At 38.5% G+C, this 17,244-nt stretch overlaps 1 protein-coding gene across 1 annotated transcript; it reads right to left on the minus strand.

Annotated features, from left to right (window-relative positions):
- Positions 1-5,432: 5,432 nt before the first annotated feature.
- On the minus strand, positions 5,433-15,777 carry FMR1NB (FMR1 neighbor). The gene is made up of 6 exons (XM_069868034.1): positions 15,708-15,777; positions 13,601-13,714; positions 12,424-12,561; positions 9,605-9,701; positions 6,200-6,344; positions 5,433-5,513 (listed from the first exon to the last, which is right to left on the minus strand). The coding sequence occupies exons 1-5, from the start codon at positions 15,775-15,777 to the stop codon at positions 6,224-6,226; spliced, it is 540 nt and encodes a 179-aa protein (XP_069724135.1). The 3' UTR covers positions 5,433-5,513; positions 6,200-6,223.
- Between the last annotated feature and the right edge of the window lie 1,467 nt (positions 15,778-17,244).

Below are 17,244 nucleotides of genomic sequence, written 5' to 3' on the forward strand. Positions count from 1 at the left end.
CTTCCTTTGGTGAGGGGAGGAAAATGCCTATTGCTGCAAGCTATCCATCATCTTAAAAAAGTCCAAGATGTACTAAAGCTCCCTAAATTTTTATTCCCAACAGAGCCAGATAAGACCAGTGTTTTCTTGACAGGCACTCCTCCCATGTCAAAATCTAGTTCCCAGCATAGTTTTGCAGACAACCACCTGGCCGCTAGGTTGGATAATAAAGAAATGCCCATCATGTCTTTATTTAAGACAGATTTTCTTCTTGCTGCTTTTTTCTTTTTTTTCTTGAACTTTTGGGAAAATATACCCTTCCCCCCAGCCAGGAAATAGCCATTTTGAGCTAAGACCTTAAAACTGATGATTTTGAAAGTTTTCCCTACTGCCATGCTGTTCTGCTCCTGCGTTCCTGTGGTGCCAACAGATGAAGTTGTAAGCCTGCTCGCCTCCCTGCATCTAATCCTGATACTACTCAGCAGCAGGGAAGGTGGGCAAATGTTCACTAGCAGTTGTTGGCAAAGAAACACAGCAGGATTTAAACTGGATGACGCCACTGCATGTGTAAAACAACCGTTTGAGCAAATGCTGCTACAGTAACATCTTTAACCAGTAAAACAGAATTTGCTGTTAACCTTTTGCTTCCTAGCTAGCTGTACCGATGACTTATGATTAATTGTAGTTAAGGGCTTTTTTTAAAAAAAGCTTTTTGATAAAAAAAAAATATGATAAATGCTTGTAGCTGTTGCTGTGACAGATTTTTATATGCGACCACAATAACAAAAATAAGTTGAAAAAGCCAAATGGGAACAAGATTCTGTTTCATTCTGGTAACATGTTCCATGTCATTTTTCACAAGGTCATTTTTCCCATGATCTTCCTTCTCTTTCTTTCCAGCTAGCATAGCCTGGTCTTTAGTTGATGTGCTCCAAACCCAGACATTCCATGGTTTAACCATAGTCATTTTATAGCATTTTAGGACTGTTATGGTTGAGGAGAACCATAACAGTAATTTGCCGTGCTTCTCCGCTATTCAAAAGCTAGACCTCTGTCACCTACTGTGTCATCAAAACAACTGGTCAACACAATTCCAATAACTATTTTTCCCCAGGCTCTCAGGTTTCCTTGCTTCTGATAGTTGTTCATACAGACCATAAGACCTTCCTCTCCTTCCAGCTGAGCTCCATCATTCTTTAAAGTATGGTATCTAAGAAACATACCTTGAAATATCAGCTTACGATGCACCTAATGGTAGGGATGGGAATGAACTTTTTCCTGCCATTCCTTGAAGATGACTGGAAAAGATGCATCACAGGCAATCACAATTCTTACATGTTTAGCTCTTGCAGTTCCTAAGGCCATGTTTAATTGAAGAAATTGCTTTCCAGTAATGTTGCTACCTACTGCTGCATCTAACTGAAGCAGAACTTTCCTGTCAGGAAATGTAGGCAATAGCATTTTATATCTGTGTATTATCTCCCCAGATCTCTTAGCTGTGCAATAAGTCCTAAGAACAGGATGTTATCTGTCCTTTTAGCTGGCTTAGTTCCTCCATCCCACATTTAGATCATGCTGGATCAAGTACCTTGAATAATAAAGAGGTAAATGCTTGGACAGTTAGTAAAAACCTTAACAGAAGACTGGATTAGAGTGCTGTGCTAAATGGCAGGCCATGCAGATAAATCAGAAAACTCCTTTTCTAAAGGAAAGTTATTTTAATTATTTCACTTCATCTGCACTAGGTGGAATATTGAACAGCTTTAGCCTTACAGACTGAAAAATCATGTATTTTAAAATCAGGGAAACGGGATGCAGAAAGTCTATACATCTCTAGCCATGCTCCCTTTTAGAGGGCAACTCTCTGTAGAATCACCATCCTCTTCCGCGTGTTGCCTGAATGTTAGCTACCACTACCAAACTCATAAAGCTACCAGGACAGAAGTGGCAGTCGATCCCACAGAATAACAGCTGTCAGAGTGAAGCTCTGTTCCACTTACCCGTACGCATAATAAAACACACACACACACGCTCAAAGATTTATCCACTTGGAGGCAAGATACATGTAGGACATTAGATTCTATGAGGAAGCAGATGCCTTGTAAGAAACATGCCTTTTGTGAAGGGACTTGGAAGTAGTACAATTAAACTTAGAAGGCTAGAATAGTACAGCTGTGGACGGTTTTTCACTTTCATCTGGCAGAAACCATTTTTTATGTTTTTTCCAGTGTTTTGTGAGAACAAAAATGTTTTGGAATACAAAGATCAGAAGCAAAACTGGGCTGGACAGAGCCAGTCAGTCCACTGGGACCTTGCAGGAGAACATGAAATACTTTTTCCAGGGAGACCTTTGCACTTCATTTTAACTGTGCATCCAAGCCTAGATCAGAAGAACCAAAACATTTCACAACTGCACCCCTTACACAGAGACAAGCTAAGAAAATATCTGTTGAGCAATAGAGTACATTCTCCCACTATATCTGCACTAACTGGCACTGTATGAATCTCAGCTGGGTAAAAACAAGCCTCACCACTGAAGCTCAAGCCTTCGAAAATATGAGGCAAGTTCCCCAATCCAGGGATTTTGCTTAAATACAAATTAGTATTTGGCTTTGGATTTTTGAGCTTCGCGGTTCAAATCTGTTCTCTTACTATAACTCAGAGAAGGTTGGGTTTCATTTCATTGTATTTATTTTTTAAAATCAAGTCTCATGACTTTGAAAGCTTTCTAAAGGTCAGATGGTGAGGAGTACCAGATACTGCTACAATTGCCTGCAGTGGAGTGCAGTGATTTCATAGTGCTTTAAGCCTTCCCAAAATCATCTCAACTGTTTTTTTTTTTTCATCTTGCAGAATATGGTTTAAGGTGGGTTAGGTTTCAGAGGGAACAGAAAGTGAGACAAACCCTTTGCCATTATACACAGTGCAGGCTGCATGTGATGTAAGAGCTGTACTACTGTTGAAGCCCTATCATAGCTCCTGTCTCTAGGGTAGTGGCATCCACTCTTGGACACAGCAGTTGTGGATTGGAGCAGGTTGTTTAGCCTTGTTTTTATTTAATCTTTGTGAAGATAAAGAGAGGTGTTCTACTGAGAGCTCTTTTGTTTCACTCTGTGTCAGTTCAATAGGAGAGAGGGCAGATGTAAAGCCACAAGCAATGGTTTGTATATCTTGTAAGTCTTCTAAAGCCTTGTCATCATATGCTGTATTATGTTGTCTTTTTTACTTAGTGACCATTGCTCTATTGTACACTATCTGCTTTTCTGTGACTTGATGAACCACATTGTAAAAGGTAGAAATCAATAAAGTTCTCCAGAAGAAAAAAACCAAAACAAAAACATTGAGGAAAAATGTTTTCCTACAGCACCATCTTGTGGTCCCTGAATTTAGTACTGAGGCTGCCTCTCCCTGGACCTGGAAGGTGAAAGGTCTGCTCTTAAGAGCTGGGAACCACACCCAGCCCTGAGCAGCTTCTTTTGCAAGCCACAAAGTACTGTGAGGATCCTTTTAAGAATGCTTGTGCCTTCTAGCTGACCTGGGCCCTAATCAAGGTCTTTGAAGGGACAGAAAGGACAAAGGAATACTGAGTTTGCCTCAGCAACACACAACTGGGACCAGTGCCGTTTAATATTTTTCATTGATGATATAGACAGGAAGATTGAGTGCACCCTCAGCAAGTTTGCTGATGACACAAAGCTGAGTGGTGCAGTTTGTCACACCAGAAGGATGAGATGCCATCCAGAGGGACCTGGACAAGCTGGAGAAGTTGGCCTGGGTGAACCTCATGAGGTTCAACAAAGCCAAATACAAGGTCCTATATCTGGGTCGGGCAACCCATAGTTTCTACACGGAATCGAGGGATGACATGACTGAGAGCAGCCCTGCCGAGAAGGACTTGGGGGGTGCTCATTGATAAGAAGTTAGCATCACACAGAGGCCAGCAAATGACTATCTGTGACTTGACCATAATGTGATAATCTTGGCCTCCAATAATAATGAAATAGCTATTACAGCATTTTAGGCAGAGTTAGCAGTTATGTGTGCAATACCCGTGCCTGACAGCTACTGATTCAATGAACACTCAAGCTACTACAGAAATTAAAATCAGAGCTTTTGTTTTCACCAACTGAAAAGCAAAACTTCCAGCTTTTTAGAACATCTTTACGAGGAAGATGTTAGATGGAAAAGAGACGGGGCCATTGCACTATGCTTGACTACTGTCCCACTAGGGGGATATAACCATTGCTTTGGCTTTTTCATCCCACCTCCTCCCCTTATAGTGCACATATTTTGTCTATGCTCATCTTGTTCTGTTGCTGCCAGATATGGTCACTGCAGATGCACTGATTGTTTATTGTTAAATACAGTTGTTTTACCAGTATGTTTCCCTTTGTCAAAATGTTATGTGACATGGAAAGCAGTTGTGCTGTCAATGACATGGAAATAGAAGGAATTTATTACTCTTCAAATAAAAACCATGAAGCACCATGTGAAAGCCTGACGCAGCTCTCTCTCCATAATCACCAGCAGCCATGAGAATCTATGTGGTTTGTCACATGTACATTTCAGCTATGCCCCTAAATTCATGGTGCAGGAAACTGTTCTGGTCTTTGTCAAAATGTCTATATACATACGTCACCAAGTTAAAAATATATCAAGAAAGAACCAATACAAATAGTTTTGGAAGGCAAACAGTCTCCTGCTCAGTCTCCATTATCCTACTGCTCCACATCAAAAACATCATAATACTTTTGCTTACAAAATTATAACAAAATCATCTGTAATACACTTCTACTGGAAATATTTGCAATAGCAAGCTTTAAACCTCCTACATATAGTGATATCTGACCCTCAGTAAGTACTCTGACTATTTCATGACACTGCCCATATGCATATTCCTCACCAATTACACTTGGATTTTAACTGGTGCCTTTTTGGGGACTGATGAAACTAAGAAAAAAAATTATTAAATGGGGAATCCTGGAAGTGCACAGAGTTTCTAAGAAATGCTTATAATATTTATTCTCTGTCCTGCTTTGGAGAAAAGTTCCATTCCTCCCAGTTGTAGTTCTTGGAAATTCTGTCACATGGATTCACAGATCCAAATTAAAATGACCAGTGATTGCATTATTATGGGTGATACTGATTTCTACTGACATCTTGTTAGGTGCTTACTCTTACTTTGCACTTAGCCGCTGAAAACTGCTATGTATTTCTTCCTTTCCTATTTGTCACGCTACAGGGAAACAGAAGGAACTTGTGTTTTGAAATCACCTACCTTGAGACAGGTCATCCAAAGATCAAAGAAAGTTCTGTGGTGAAGTGGTGTACCAAGGAGAGAAACAATACCAGAGAAAACACTACTATTGTTTCCTCAAATACTCTGGGTTTTTTGCCAAGCATATCTTTAATCGAGTTCACAACAACAGTGAACAAAACAAACAACTGAAGCAAATCATCTAATTTTCTAGGGCATACTGAAGAAATCCTGGTGTCCTTCTGCTTGAGGTTTTCAGGATCAGGTGGATGTTCCTCTACAACAGTGGGGGAAAAAATACTGAACATCAGTATAACTAGATTTAGGGACATCTTTATGTTTTTGCCAAATCAATACTTTCCCTGAAATACTTCCTTATTGTCTAATGACCTAATTTATATGTTTTTATTTCATTGTCACTTCTAGTAGGCTATAGTTTGTCACACTCGTGTGGAGTAAATAGCATTTCACTCTCAGATTACATTTATTTCAGCAGTCAACTGCTCTGTAGCATTGAGGAAGAATGCCAAGATGTGGAGCTATGTGAACACATCAGCTGTACAACACCCCTATACAGATTTCTCAGTGCCTGTAAATTGATATGAATATGTCAAAAGCAGTAAAACCTTATTTTGCTTTCTACGTTCCCATGCACCACAGTTTGCACTTGAGATAAGGTGCACTGAAATGGCAGAGGACTTAAATCCAGGGCTGTAGTATTGTCCATGACTTGCTCTGCAGTCATTTAAAATCCCGGGATAGTGATCAAATGCTTGCAGATTCATTACTTCTCCCACAATAGAAACTGAGAATGAACCCTGACAAACAGTGCCTTTTGACAGTCTATTTGACCGTGAAGAAACAGGCATTTAGTAGTGCATATGTTTAGTATTCTGTATAGAACTGGTATAAGATAGCAATCCTGAACTGAAAGAACAAAGGAATACTCCAAGGTTAGTTTACCTTTTTCTGTTGTTCTTATGGTCCTTAAGAGTCTTTCTCAAGGCTATCCAGTAAAAGGGCGTAAGTGTCGTCACTTTGTGCTTTTTTCTTCTGCACAATTTGCTTTACTTTTAAGTTTGCCTTTTGCAAAGGATTGACACATGGACTGCAACACATTAAAACAACAGCTGAAATTAGTTAACTTTCAAAGAATGAATTTTTAGAAGATCACCTAGACTTCAGCTGTGAAATCCTAGCTCCAGTGGAAAATGAAAAAAAGCCAAGCTGTAGTTAATTTCAGGGGCTATCACAAGATTCCATTCCAGAACACAGACACATTAAGGCTAGGAAAAGAATTTCAATAAGCTTTCCCATCTCTTACATTTTCTTCATGAATTTCAGCTTCCCTCCCGATTCATACAATGCAACTATGACCAGAAATTTCCCCAGTAACTAGTCAAACAAATTCTATGGCCTGCGCCCCACGGCTGTACTAGGAATTCAACAGAAGGAAATGAAGACTCTTACTCTATGTTAAAAAGCTATACAGTACTATACAAACATAGCACTTGTTAAGTGCACCTGCATTTTCCTAACCTTTAGCATCTTAACCAGTGTATGTGGTTGGTAAGGAAGACTAAAGAAACTGAGAGAAATAAGATAGCACAGTTATGGACATAGCAAAAGCATCAGAGAACACAGCTCAAGAAAAGAGATATGCTGACAGCACATAAGAGAAACCGACAATTACCAGGCAATAGGCACATGTAGATTCTGCTTCCTGCATGAAAAATATCGTTAGAAGGAAGCAAATACACAGTGAGGATGAGGAAGTAATGAAGCCTCATGGACTCAAGAAATTAGTCCTGATCGAGTGTGGCAAAGGTTTCCTCTATAAATTCTACAGCAATTCCATGCTCCTACATGTTCTTAGTCTGGCCACACTATGGAATTACCACTGCTATCCTAGTGTCCCAGGTGTCTCTTGACAAACAGCCTCCCATTGCTACATAGCATGAATGCCCGCAAAAGCTTTCCAGGGCTGATTGCTTAGGTTTTGTGTGGCTCTTTTTTTTTTTTTTAAATGTACATACAGACTCCTATGGGAAAACTGGGAATTTGCTTTAGAACAGGGACATAGGGACATCAGCAAAAGTCTTCTTGCCTTGTTATAACCCTAGAGAGTATTTTTTACTTTTGTGTACATCCTTTGCAGTTTTGGCATTGTACGTAGTACCCTCTCAACAATGACCAGACAACATTGAAAACACCAGAATTTCCATCCAGGGAGAAACTTTTAGGCTCATTAAAGGAACACTTTTCAAAGTCATGTCTTCTATCAACTGTCGCTAAAACTTTTAAAATTCAAAGTTATAATGTTATAGGATTTCTCCTTTCCTAGAGCTCAAATATATGATGTTGGAAATTAAAACCATTTAGCATCTGGTTAATCACTGCATTAAAAAACAAAGCAAAAAACAAGTCATAGCAGAACAGCAATATTCCTAGTTTCACTGGCTATGAAAAAACACAGAATGATCATTTAGACATTAATGTGAATTCTCTCAAAATGAACACATATTAATTCATTTTCCAGAAAATTTATGATAATTTTATGTTAATTCGTTGCCTCCTGTTTTCAGAGTCACTGATGACTCAGTGCACCTATCTGTATGCTGAACATCAGCTGTTGAGCACAGTGTAAGATGATTTTCACAGCAGGTTTTGTCTAAATTTGGAACTCCATAGCAAATAGCCATCTGCTAAGCAGCCACATTAGTAAAGTCTATATGTGCATGTACGTGCATGTATATGATCCCACAGACTACTAGTATCTTAGTAAAGCAAAAGCTGAACACTTTGTGAAGAAAAAATTCTTCACAAAACGAAGACAATTCATTCCTATAAACTAAGCTATAGAGATAGTCATTCAATATGAACTACCACCTTAGAAAAATAAAGCACAGTTCATTAATATATTCCATGTCATTTTTATGATTTTGATGTTGTGGAGCTTACATTTTCCAGTTATCATAAGAACCTATACACACGCTGAAATTGTTCACTATGTCAAACACTAAACTGCTTCCATAGCACTCACAGGCTGTAGTATGCCCTGTTCATTTAAAAAATGCACTGTACATTAGAAGCATTAGAAATAATTAATTCACTTTTCTCCCAAGCACACTCCCAAGCCATGTCTCTTGCTCCATTCAGGCCAACTATGTTCTTTCCTTCTGTGTCTTACTGCATAACTCTAAGTCTACCCCACATAGACACATTAGTGTTTCTTCTTCTTTATAAATTCCCCTTATTAATTTCAGATAATCCATGACTGCTTGCACAGGTCACATCCTGTGCAGCAGCCTATTGTTTATCATAGGCAATGTCCCTCTTTTGTAGATGTGCCTTCAAAAGCAGTGGTAAAAGAACCATTTCTGTCTCCCTTCTCTTTGTGATTTTTGAGAGCCAAGGCAAGTAGCATTATCACAGAATCACTAGGTTGGAAAAGACTTCCAGGATCATCAAGTCCAACCATTCCTATGAATCACTAAACCATGCCCCTCAGCACCTCATCCATTTGTTTTTTAAACACCCCCAATTACCCTTTCTGTGAAATTTTTTTTCTGATGTCCAGGAAGTTTTATGCTTGTTTCTGTTTACACTTACGTTACACAGTGAAATTAACATTTCCTCAAAACTTTCCTTTTCCACTGATGTTCTGGGTTTTCTTTGTGCTCAGGACATTGTGTCCTAAAAACCTGTGCTGAGTTAAACAGAATGAGCTATGTGCTGCCTGATAGCTCAGTTTGCTCCTAAGTCTCATTTGACACATTTTTTTGCTTACAACTGGCAGTTGTTGGTGTTGCCTTCCTGCCAAAGATGAGAAGAATGGAAACAGAGTTCCTTTAACATATATGGACTGACTAGCTTTTGGTGGGGAGCAGGGGTTGAGCGCGGGGGAAGATAACTGAAGAGTAAAGGGAGCAAAATCGTGGTTCTCCATACCTCAGCATGTTGGCACTGGAGAGGATCCGCTTCCTAAGAAGCAGAACTCAAGTTCAGGCACCACTGCTCAAGCTCCATTCAGGGCTTTATGCAAACACTACTTTTCTAACCTGCAGGCAGCGAGCCTTTATGTTTTACATGCAACTTCTGATGCAAGGGAAGTAAATCTGAGTTCTTTATAGCCAGGTCTTTAGAAAGAGTACTGGGGCATTAACACCTTTTTTTTTTTCCTCATTGACTCTGCTTTATGTAGCTTCAAAATCGAAGGACTCATCTTTTATGTTTGCACATTAGTTTCTTGCCTTCTTTTCCAGTCTCTTCTCCCCTCACTGATTTCAAACATGTCAGTCGCCTATATTTTTTTTTGTTTAGAAAGAGTACATCATAAATTTGGTCTGGTCATGCTCCAGTGCTTACCTTCTCTGCAAACAGGCACAGCAACACAATGGCAGGCACCCCAAAAGCAAAAGTCCTCCTGCCACAAGCAAAAGCACTCGAAATATCAGTTGCATATCTGTAGAGTCAGAAGTTTGCATTAGTTATATATATTGAGATATATATTGAGGTACAGATGACAGAGATGAGTCTAAGACAGACAAGTATGTGTCTCAGCCAACAACACAATGAAAAATGTAGCTGTTAGAAATGAGCTCAGATGAGGAAGATCAAGTGTCAGATTTGACCAAAGTTCAAATAGCGTAAGTATTTCACTAGTTTCAGAAGCTACTGAGGTTTGCAAAAGCCCAGGACACAAAAAAAAAAAAACCCAAACCAAAAAACACCCCAACCCCCAAATGCCTTTGAAGGTTCTAAGAGTGGAGAGAAAATCATGCAAATGAGTGCTATTTATCTATTTCACCTCATAACTCGTGCAGCATTATCTTAAAGCCTCATTTTATTCCTAGTGAAATTCATGATAAAACTCCCAGATAAGAACCATTGAAGCAGGCAGCCTGTGACCATGTTAGAGAAAAGCAAGTGCCATGAGTCTAATATCTGGTAAGTGCTTTGATTTCATCAACAGATTGCTACGAGGCAAACAGCATGTGCTCCCAGGGCACTAAGTGTTTGTATTTTCTTTGGACATATGTTGTACATCCAGAAGCATTCAAGTAGCTAATTAATCTATGAACAAATAATTCCGTAAAATAGTCAGCCCCTGATATTTACGTACAAACAATAAAAGCTTAACTGGAATGAAGAATCAAGCAGTCACGGCTGAATAAGTATATTTAGTTCTAACATTTCCTTGAGTGTGTGTTCTAAAAGTAAGCAGAAAAGCTATAATTTTCATTGTACAACCTTCCTTCTCACTACAGTGAAGCATATTTTATTTATAGTATAAAGGCCCAAGCAGGGAATAACTATTACTAAAACATTTAATTTCTGCAGTGTGCCTCTAACAGATTCTGATGATCTCATGCTGAACGGTATTTTCTTCTATCAAAAGTTTTCTAGCTAGTAGTAATTACAGATGCCCTAGCACTGTAATATGGAGTTGCTCAACTACAAGAGAAATCTCAAAGTTTGATCCTGACCTCTGCTTGCTTCTGAGCAAGCACTAACAAGAAGAAAGTGAATTCATGCTAGCTTACAAGTATTCCCTTGGGGTTTCATATCTGTATTTAGTCAGCTCTTCCTGAACACTGGATATCAACTTTGGAATCAATGGAGGCATGCTGAATCGTACCAGGAACACCTAAACCATTAACTTCTATATTATAGTTTCCTTATACTAACTTAACACCTCTCTCTGGCAAAAATGCCTGTGCAGAGAATTCTTCCTGCTTAATTGTTGGTGAAAAAAGGGAAATGACGTAACAGGGATCTGTGTTAGAAAAAAGCACGGTAACATTTGCTCTGCTCCTATTTAAGTCTATGATGAATCTTCAAATGTAACTCTAATATCCTGACGTTGTTTTGACAGAAAACAATTAAATATATGCCTATCAGGGCACTGGGCAAAGGACACCTGATGCAAAATTCCATCTGAACTTAAGAACTTTGAGGTTTTTGTTTGTTTGTCTTACTGTGAGTGTTCAAAGAGTAAAGACTGGAACAGGTAGTCCATAGAGGTTTTGGAGTCTCTGAGCTCAGACATACTCAAAAATTGACTGGATACAGCCCTGGGAAACCTGTTGCAGCTACCCAACTTGAGGAAGATTAGACTATCTGCTCTTGAGAGGTCCCTTCCAAATCCAATAATTCTGTGTCTATTAAAAAGCCTCTAATTTTTTTGCAATTTTCAGTTTGTTGAAGCAACTTCACCATAAAAAGCAAGAACTGTTTCTACAAAGCTATACAAGCAGAAAAAAATATCATGACAAAAATTAAGATTTGATTCAGCCTTTTCAGTAAAGCCCAGATTACCAGAGTTATGTGCAAAGGTAGGACGTACAAACCAGTTTGCAGCATTCTTTTATATAAGAGAAAAAAAAATAATGCACACCAAGTCTATGCTCAAAAAACCAAACCAAAACCAGACGTGAAATATTATGTTAGGGTAGAATTTGAGAATGCAGAACCACAGAAATTTTGGTTTCAAGAGACTTCTGCACATCATGTAGATCTTCTTCCTGAAGGAAGGCTACCACCAACATGAGGTTAAGAAAGTCATATCATTGTCTAGCCAAGTCTTGAAAACCTCCAAGGGTGGTGACTGTATCACCTTTTCACAACTTGTTCTAGAGTTGCACTATCCTGATGATTTTTTTCCCCCTCAATGTCCAAGCTAAATTTCCCAAGCACCAATTAGAAGCAATTCCCACTTGGTTCTACCAGGAAGAATTCATGGCTCCCTCATTGTAGTAACTACTCGTCTGAACAGGCTTCAATGGCTATTAAATGACCAATCAACCTTTTCACGACATTAAATAAATACAGTTCCTTAACCCTTTCTTCATAGCACTTTCACGGAGTCACTGCCACTTTGGATTAATCTCCTCCTTTCCACAAAGAAAGCTTCATTTGTTGTACTAACACATGTGACTATGCTTATTTGTATTGCATCATGTGTTCTTTGCTTGTGCTGGGGCTGACAAGATATTCAGCCAATTATTTATCAATTAATTGTTTTCTGTATTAAATAGTAGTTACATGGAAATGCATGCAAGCTTAGACTTACTTTGAAGAGTGGTGACCTACAAAACTCAAGGAAGAAACAGAAATGAAGATCACATTGTCCAACTAGAAGTACCATTTGGCTATGAGGAAATAATCTACAGAAGTATACTTACTGTCTTTAAATGGCACGTAACATTTCAGTTCATGGTGGGTTTTGGAAGGACAGCAATTATTTGCCAAGCATTCAGTTGCGTTAAGGCCCTCTCCTACATCACAAGCAATTAAGGTTTGACCGTCCCTGTGACGGCATGCTTTAAAAAAAGAAATAATGCATAAGATCTCTATTCTAGAAACAATGCTCAAGCAGAGGTATCGTTTTGGCGTCCCTAGTATGTGTTGATACGGTAAGTCTGCCAGAAAACAGTATCATTAACTTTTATGCATGAAAAACTTTCTGAAAAACTAATGAACCTTTTTATAAAATTAACAGAATATCTAAAATAAATGTCATACAAAATCATAAGCATTTTGCTTTGTTTCAGTAAGAAACATTCATGAAAATGAATCTGAACCTCATTGTGCCACTCTTTTTGTACTTCGGTTTGTAAAGTATGTGGGAAAGATAACTAAATTTTCTGACTGGACTGAATCTATTTTAAAAAACCCCAAATTTATGAGATTTATTTTTTCTAAGTGCCCAGAATAGAATATATTGCAAATGACCATCTCTGTTTGGAAGTAACAGCATATTTTTTCCAAGCAAATGAAAATCAGCTGATGGAAACAAATCCCCAAGATATCCAACACAATTACCGAACAAAATATTTAAGCAATTTTTAAAAATTTGCTGTTTAATAACAGATTTACTGATAATCATAAGATGCTCTATGGGAAGGGCTTAAACATATGATAATTATAAATTTTATGTCTATATTTTTAATTCCTGGAAAACTTGGTATCACATCCCTTACAATTTCACAGCAGCTGTAAAGCATCACTTGGTTCCAACAACCCTCCCGAGACTGGTTGCTTTGTCAGTCTTCTCACAGACATCACTGACAGCCAAAATCAGTTTATTAAATAGCAATCAGGCACTTCATAACACTCCTGTGCTAACTTAGAGCTAGGTGGTAGTAATAGTAGTGGAGGTACATTGATACTGGGGTGACACAGAAACAGACTAAGTGAAAAGTGGTATTTCTGCTTCTTCTTTCTCTTTTCTGTGATCCAATTACAATACCAGGTTTGCATTTTTGGCAGGCAGAGGTGTGGGAGTGGGGACTGGAAGTGAGGCAGAATAAAGGAAAGGGAAGGAAAGAAACAATACTGCAGTGATGAAGCGACACTTACTCACTGGCCTGAAGAAGCTTAAGACAGTTTCATATGCATCTTCCACTTTCATGTAAAAATTCTTGGGTGTCTGTTCACTTTTTACTAAAACATGTTGAGTTGATGATGCAAAACCTGAAAGCTCATAATGATTAGCTCATTACTATCAAAGTATCCATAATTAATTAAATGCAATGACATTTTCATATGGATTATCTTTCATTATGAAGGCATTTATAGTAGTTATGAATTGTGACTACTGACGGCTAGCATGGTTAAGCATAGATGTCCTTCTGTTGTATTCCATGATATTACTTCAAATTGCTTCATGAACCACAATGAGTGAAGAACTAAAGCTGTGAAATTTAAAGAATCTGTTCGGGGGGAAACTGTCAAGACAAAAAGCCGTACTGTTTACCTATAAGGTGCAGGTTATGTGAAAGATGTGTCTCTCTTACGTATGCAAGCAGAACTTTTGGCCTTCACTTTTGATAAAGATCAGACCCCAACTGAAACACAAGCGTGGTGATAGGTAACTTTATCAGATAGAATCTAACATGCACCTATCTCAACATCTTGTTTCAGACACTGAGCTACAGCAGTTGTATATAAATGAGGAAAACACCCCTGAACACAGAACTATTGAGGTATGGAGTATCTTCCCAGACCCTTGTGATTTGTGACTCTGGGACTTCTCCATCACTTTTCATTTACAGTACTCCAAAAAACACGGCATCAGCAAACCTTGTTGACCTCACCAAATCTCACATTAACCCAAAAGTGCAAATCACAGTGTGACTTCACCGCCAACCAACCACTCCACAATCAGGACCAAACAAGAAACCCATCATTCCCGTTTGCTTGCATTTTCTCTCTCCATGAACAGCTTACACCACTACAACTTTAATGGCTTTCAGTGATATTTATAGAAAGCCATTTAATGTTTCTTCAGTTCCTTGTCAGCAGAAGTGAGTTCAGAGCCCAACCCAAAAACTAAGGTATTGAACAACTCCAGTCTTTTGGATGATTCTTCAGCTAGCAGCATCAGGAGCACCAGGTGTATAAATACTTTATTTGCCCTAGGGCACTACTCGCCCCTTCTGTGCCATACAAAACTTCCTTGGGAAACAGCAGCAGCACAGCAGGCAGAATTGAACATAGGTCAAAAAGAATCTGAAACTAACATATAATAGAAATGTGACCAGCAAAGTTATGTCATGGTCCCCCTCCACCAGTAATCAAGACAGAACAAAATATTTAAAAGATACTGTAATAATTTCACAGGAAGTTCATGAGATTAGATATTTGACAATCAGTTGGGCAATAATTACCTGAAAATATGAACACAGTTGTCCTACACATTACTCTCTCATGAAAGTTTAAAGAGACACAGACCATACACAAAGGTTTAACTGGCACTGTCCGTCAACGTAATCTGCATTACACACTTAAGAATCGCATTTTATCTGCATTACAGCTCACACACACATACACCCGGGAAAAAATGTGTGTGTGTGTTTTAACAGAATGATTTCCTCATCTAGATATTGCAGAAGCAACTTACAATGACACTTGCAGCAATCAATAGCCTGGTAGCCTCTGAAGTCTGTTTTCTCAATGCATAAAGGACCAATTGCAGCTTAATGCATGCTGATCCTTTACATATGTCTGATGACCAAATTTAACTTCATGTGAGTGCCAGCTATAAGCCAAAAATGTTTGTTAAGTACTTTGAGCCACCTACTGTAGTAAGCAAATACATCAAATCTCAACAGATTATAGAAACACCTTTAACTGCATACGGGGAAAAAAAATAGTCAAAAACAAGGGAAATAGAAGAATCTATATCATCAAAAGTAAAATAAATACAGCACAATATCTTTTTCCCCTAACTATAATTCCAATTTCCCTCTCTGTGTGTCTATGAGAAACACACACCGCTTGCTTCATCCTTGGCAGCATATCTTGCTTTTAAGTGCCAGGACTTACCAACAGCATCTAGAGTAATTAACTATTTGCAATATTTTTTCAGTATCATTACCAAGACAACAAAACTGTAAACATAACTTCTTGCTAGTAAAAGTACTTGCTTCTTTTATGGAAATTATTTTCTCCTTGCAATACTTACTTGAATTGATGCAATAAAGCAATATCACTACCACAAAGTCCCATGCTACACGGGTGCCAATTAGCAGCATTACTGCAATAAAACCAACAGCAATAACAGGTTTCTGGTTAGGCATTAAAACAAATTTTTGATCTTAATTTTGTATTTATGGATTAGATCAAACATGACAGCAGATTGTTGCACAGAGCAAGATTGTCTTTTTTGTTTTGCAACAAGGAAAAGTCCAATACAATACATGATCTTGAAGAAAATCCTCATTTAAAGACAGCTTAACAGGAAGCATCTTGTTAACAGAGACTAGCCAAAAAGCAATCTCTCTGAAGTGTCCCAGAGCTGGACAACCGATACCTTAAAAAAAATCACTTTTAAGCTAAAAATTTTAATCCAGGTTTAATGGGCAGGATCAGGACTGAAGAACTAAAAATTGCTGGAAGCTTACAATCAAATTCTCATTTAATTCTTCAGTCTTTTCAAAATCAAAGTGTACAAGATGCTTTGGATAAAAGAATTTCAAAAAGGTACTTTGAAATGACATTATGGATAAAAATACTTTTAGAAATCCCCAAGTCATTCACAGTGATTTAACAGCAGGTTTAAGCTGTTTTTGACCTCCAACCTACCCCTGAAGATTGCTTTGCCAGTTGCTATATTTCACTTTGCCCGCTGTTCCTGCTGTTACCCTAAAATAGTATTTTCCAATTAATACCACATATATTTAGTGGTTAAAACAGTGTAAATCAAGAGATTATTTTGTTAGTATTAGTAAGGGAGGAGAAGCCCATTTTCTGAAGCAGCATACAGGGAAAAGAAAGATTGCATTTCTCACAGGTATTGGCTTTTGAAGGGTCTCATCCCCCTGTATTCTTGCTGCTAAATGAGGAAAGCTTTCCAGCCCTTAGAACATATCTGTTCTATAAAGTAATATACAAACATGTTCTGTCCCACAGAGAAACTCTGCTTCGCTAGTTAAATTCTTTCTTAAGGGGATAGGAATGTTTTCCAAGACACCTATTAAAATCTAATGCAATTCATGATAAACTGGAAAGAGGAAACACTTCCTGGGAGATGGAAAACAAGGGAGATAGAGACAATTCCAGTACTGCCCATTACTTTTGCTGTCTTCTCCACTACTGTGAGAACAGGAAGACCACAGCTGTCCAGAGTACAGCAACCGCAGACTTGTCACGCTTGACGACGTGGTATCTAAGCTCATCACAATGGGCTCACTGTGACTGTGACGCAGCTCAGTATGTACAGGTGGGATAAATGCATCAACAGAGGGGCCAGGAAAACACTGCACACACAGTTTAAAAAAAATAAGCTCCTCTCTCCCCCCCACTCTTAAAGTTCCTTTGGTTTCTAATTCACTGAGTTAAACCCAATGTTATGCTATTGCCAATTGCAGTTCAGTGCACAACACACAAACACCATCTAATGGTGCAGGCCAGGTAACAAATACCTGAGAGCATCTAAACAGACTTTTCAAACAAAGTTCGGTCGGAATGTTTGAGTTCCCCAATAATCCATTAAAAGCATA

Source organism: Phaenicophaeus curvirostris, chromosome 13, assembly GCF_032191515.1.
Source record: "Phaenicophaeus curvirostris isolate KB17595 chromosome 13, BPBGC_Pcur_1.0, whole genome shotgun sequence".
NCBI lineage: Eukaryota > Metazoa > Chordata > Aves > Cuculiformes > Cuculidae > Phaenicophaeus > Phaenicophaeus curvirostris.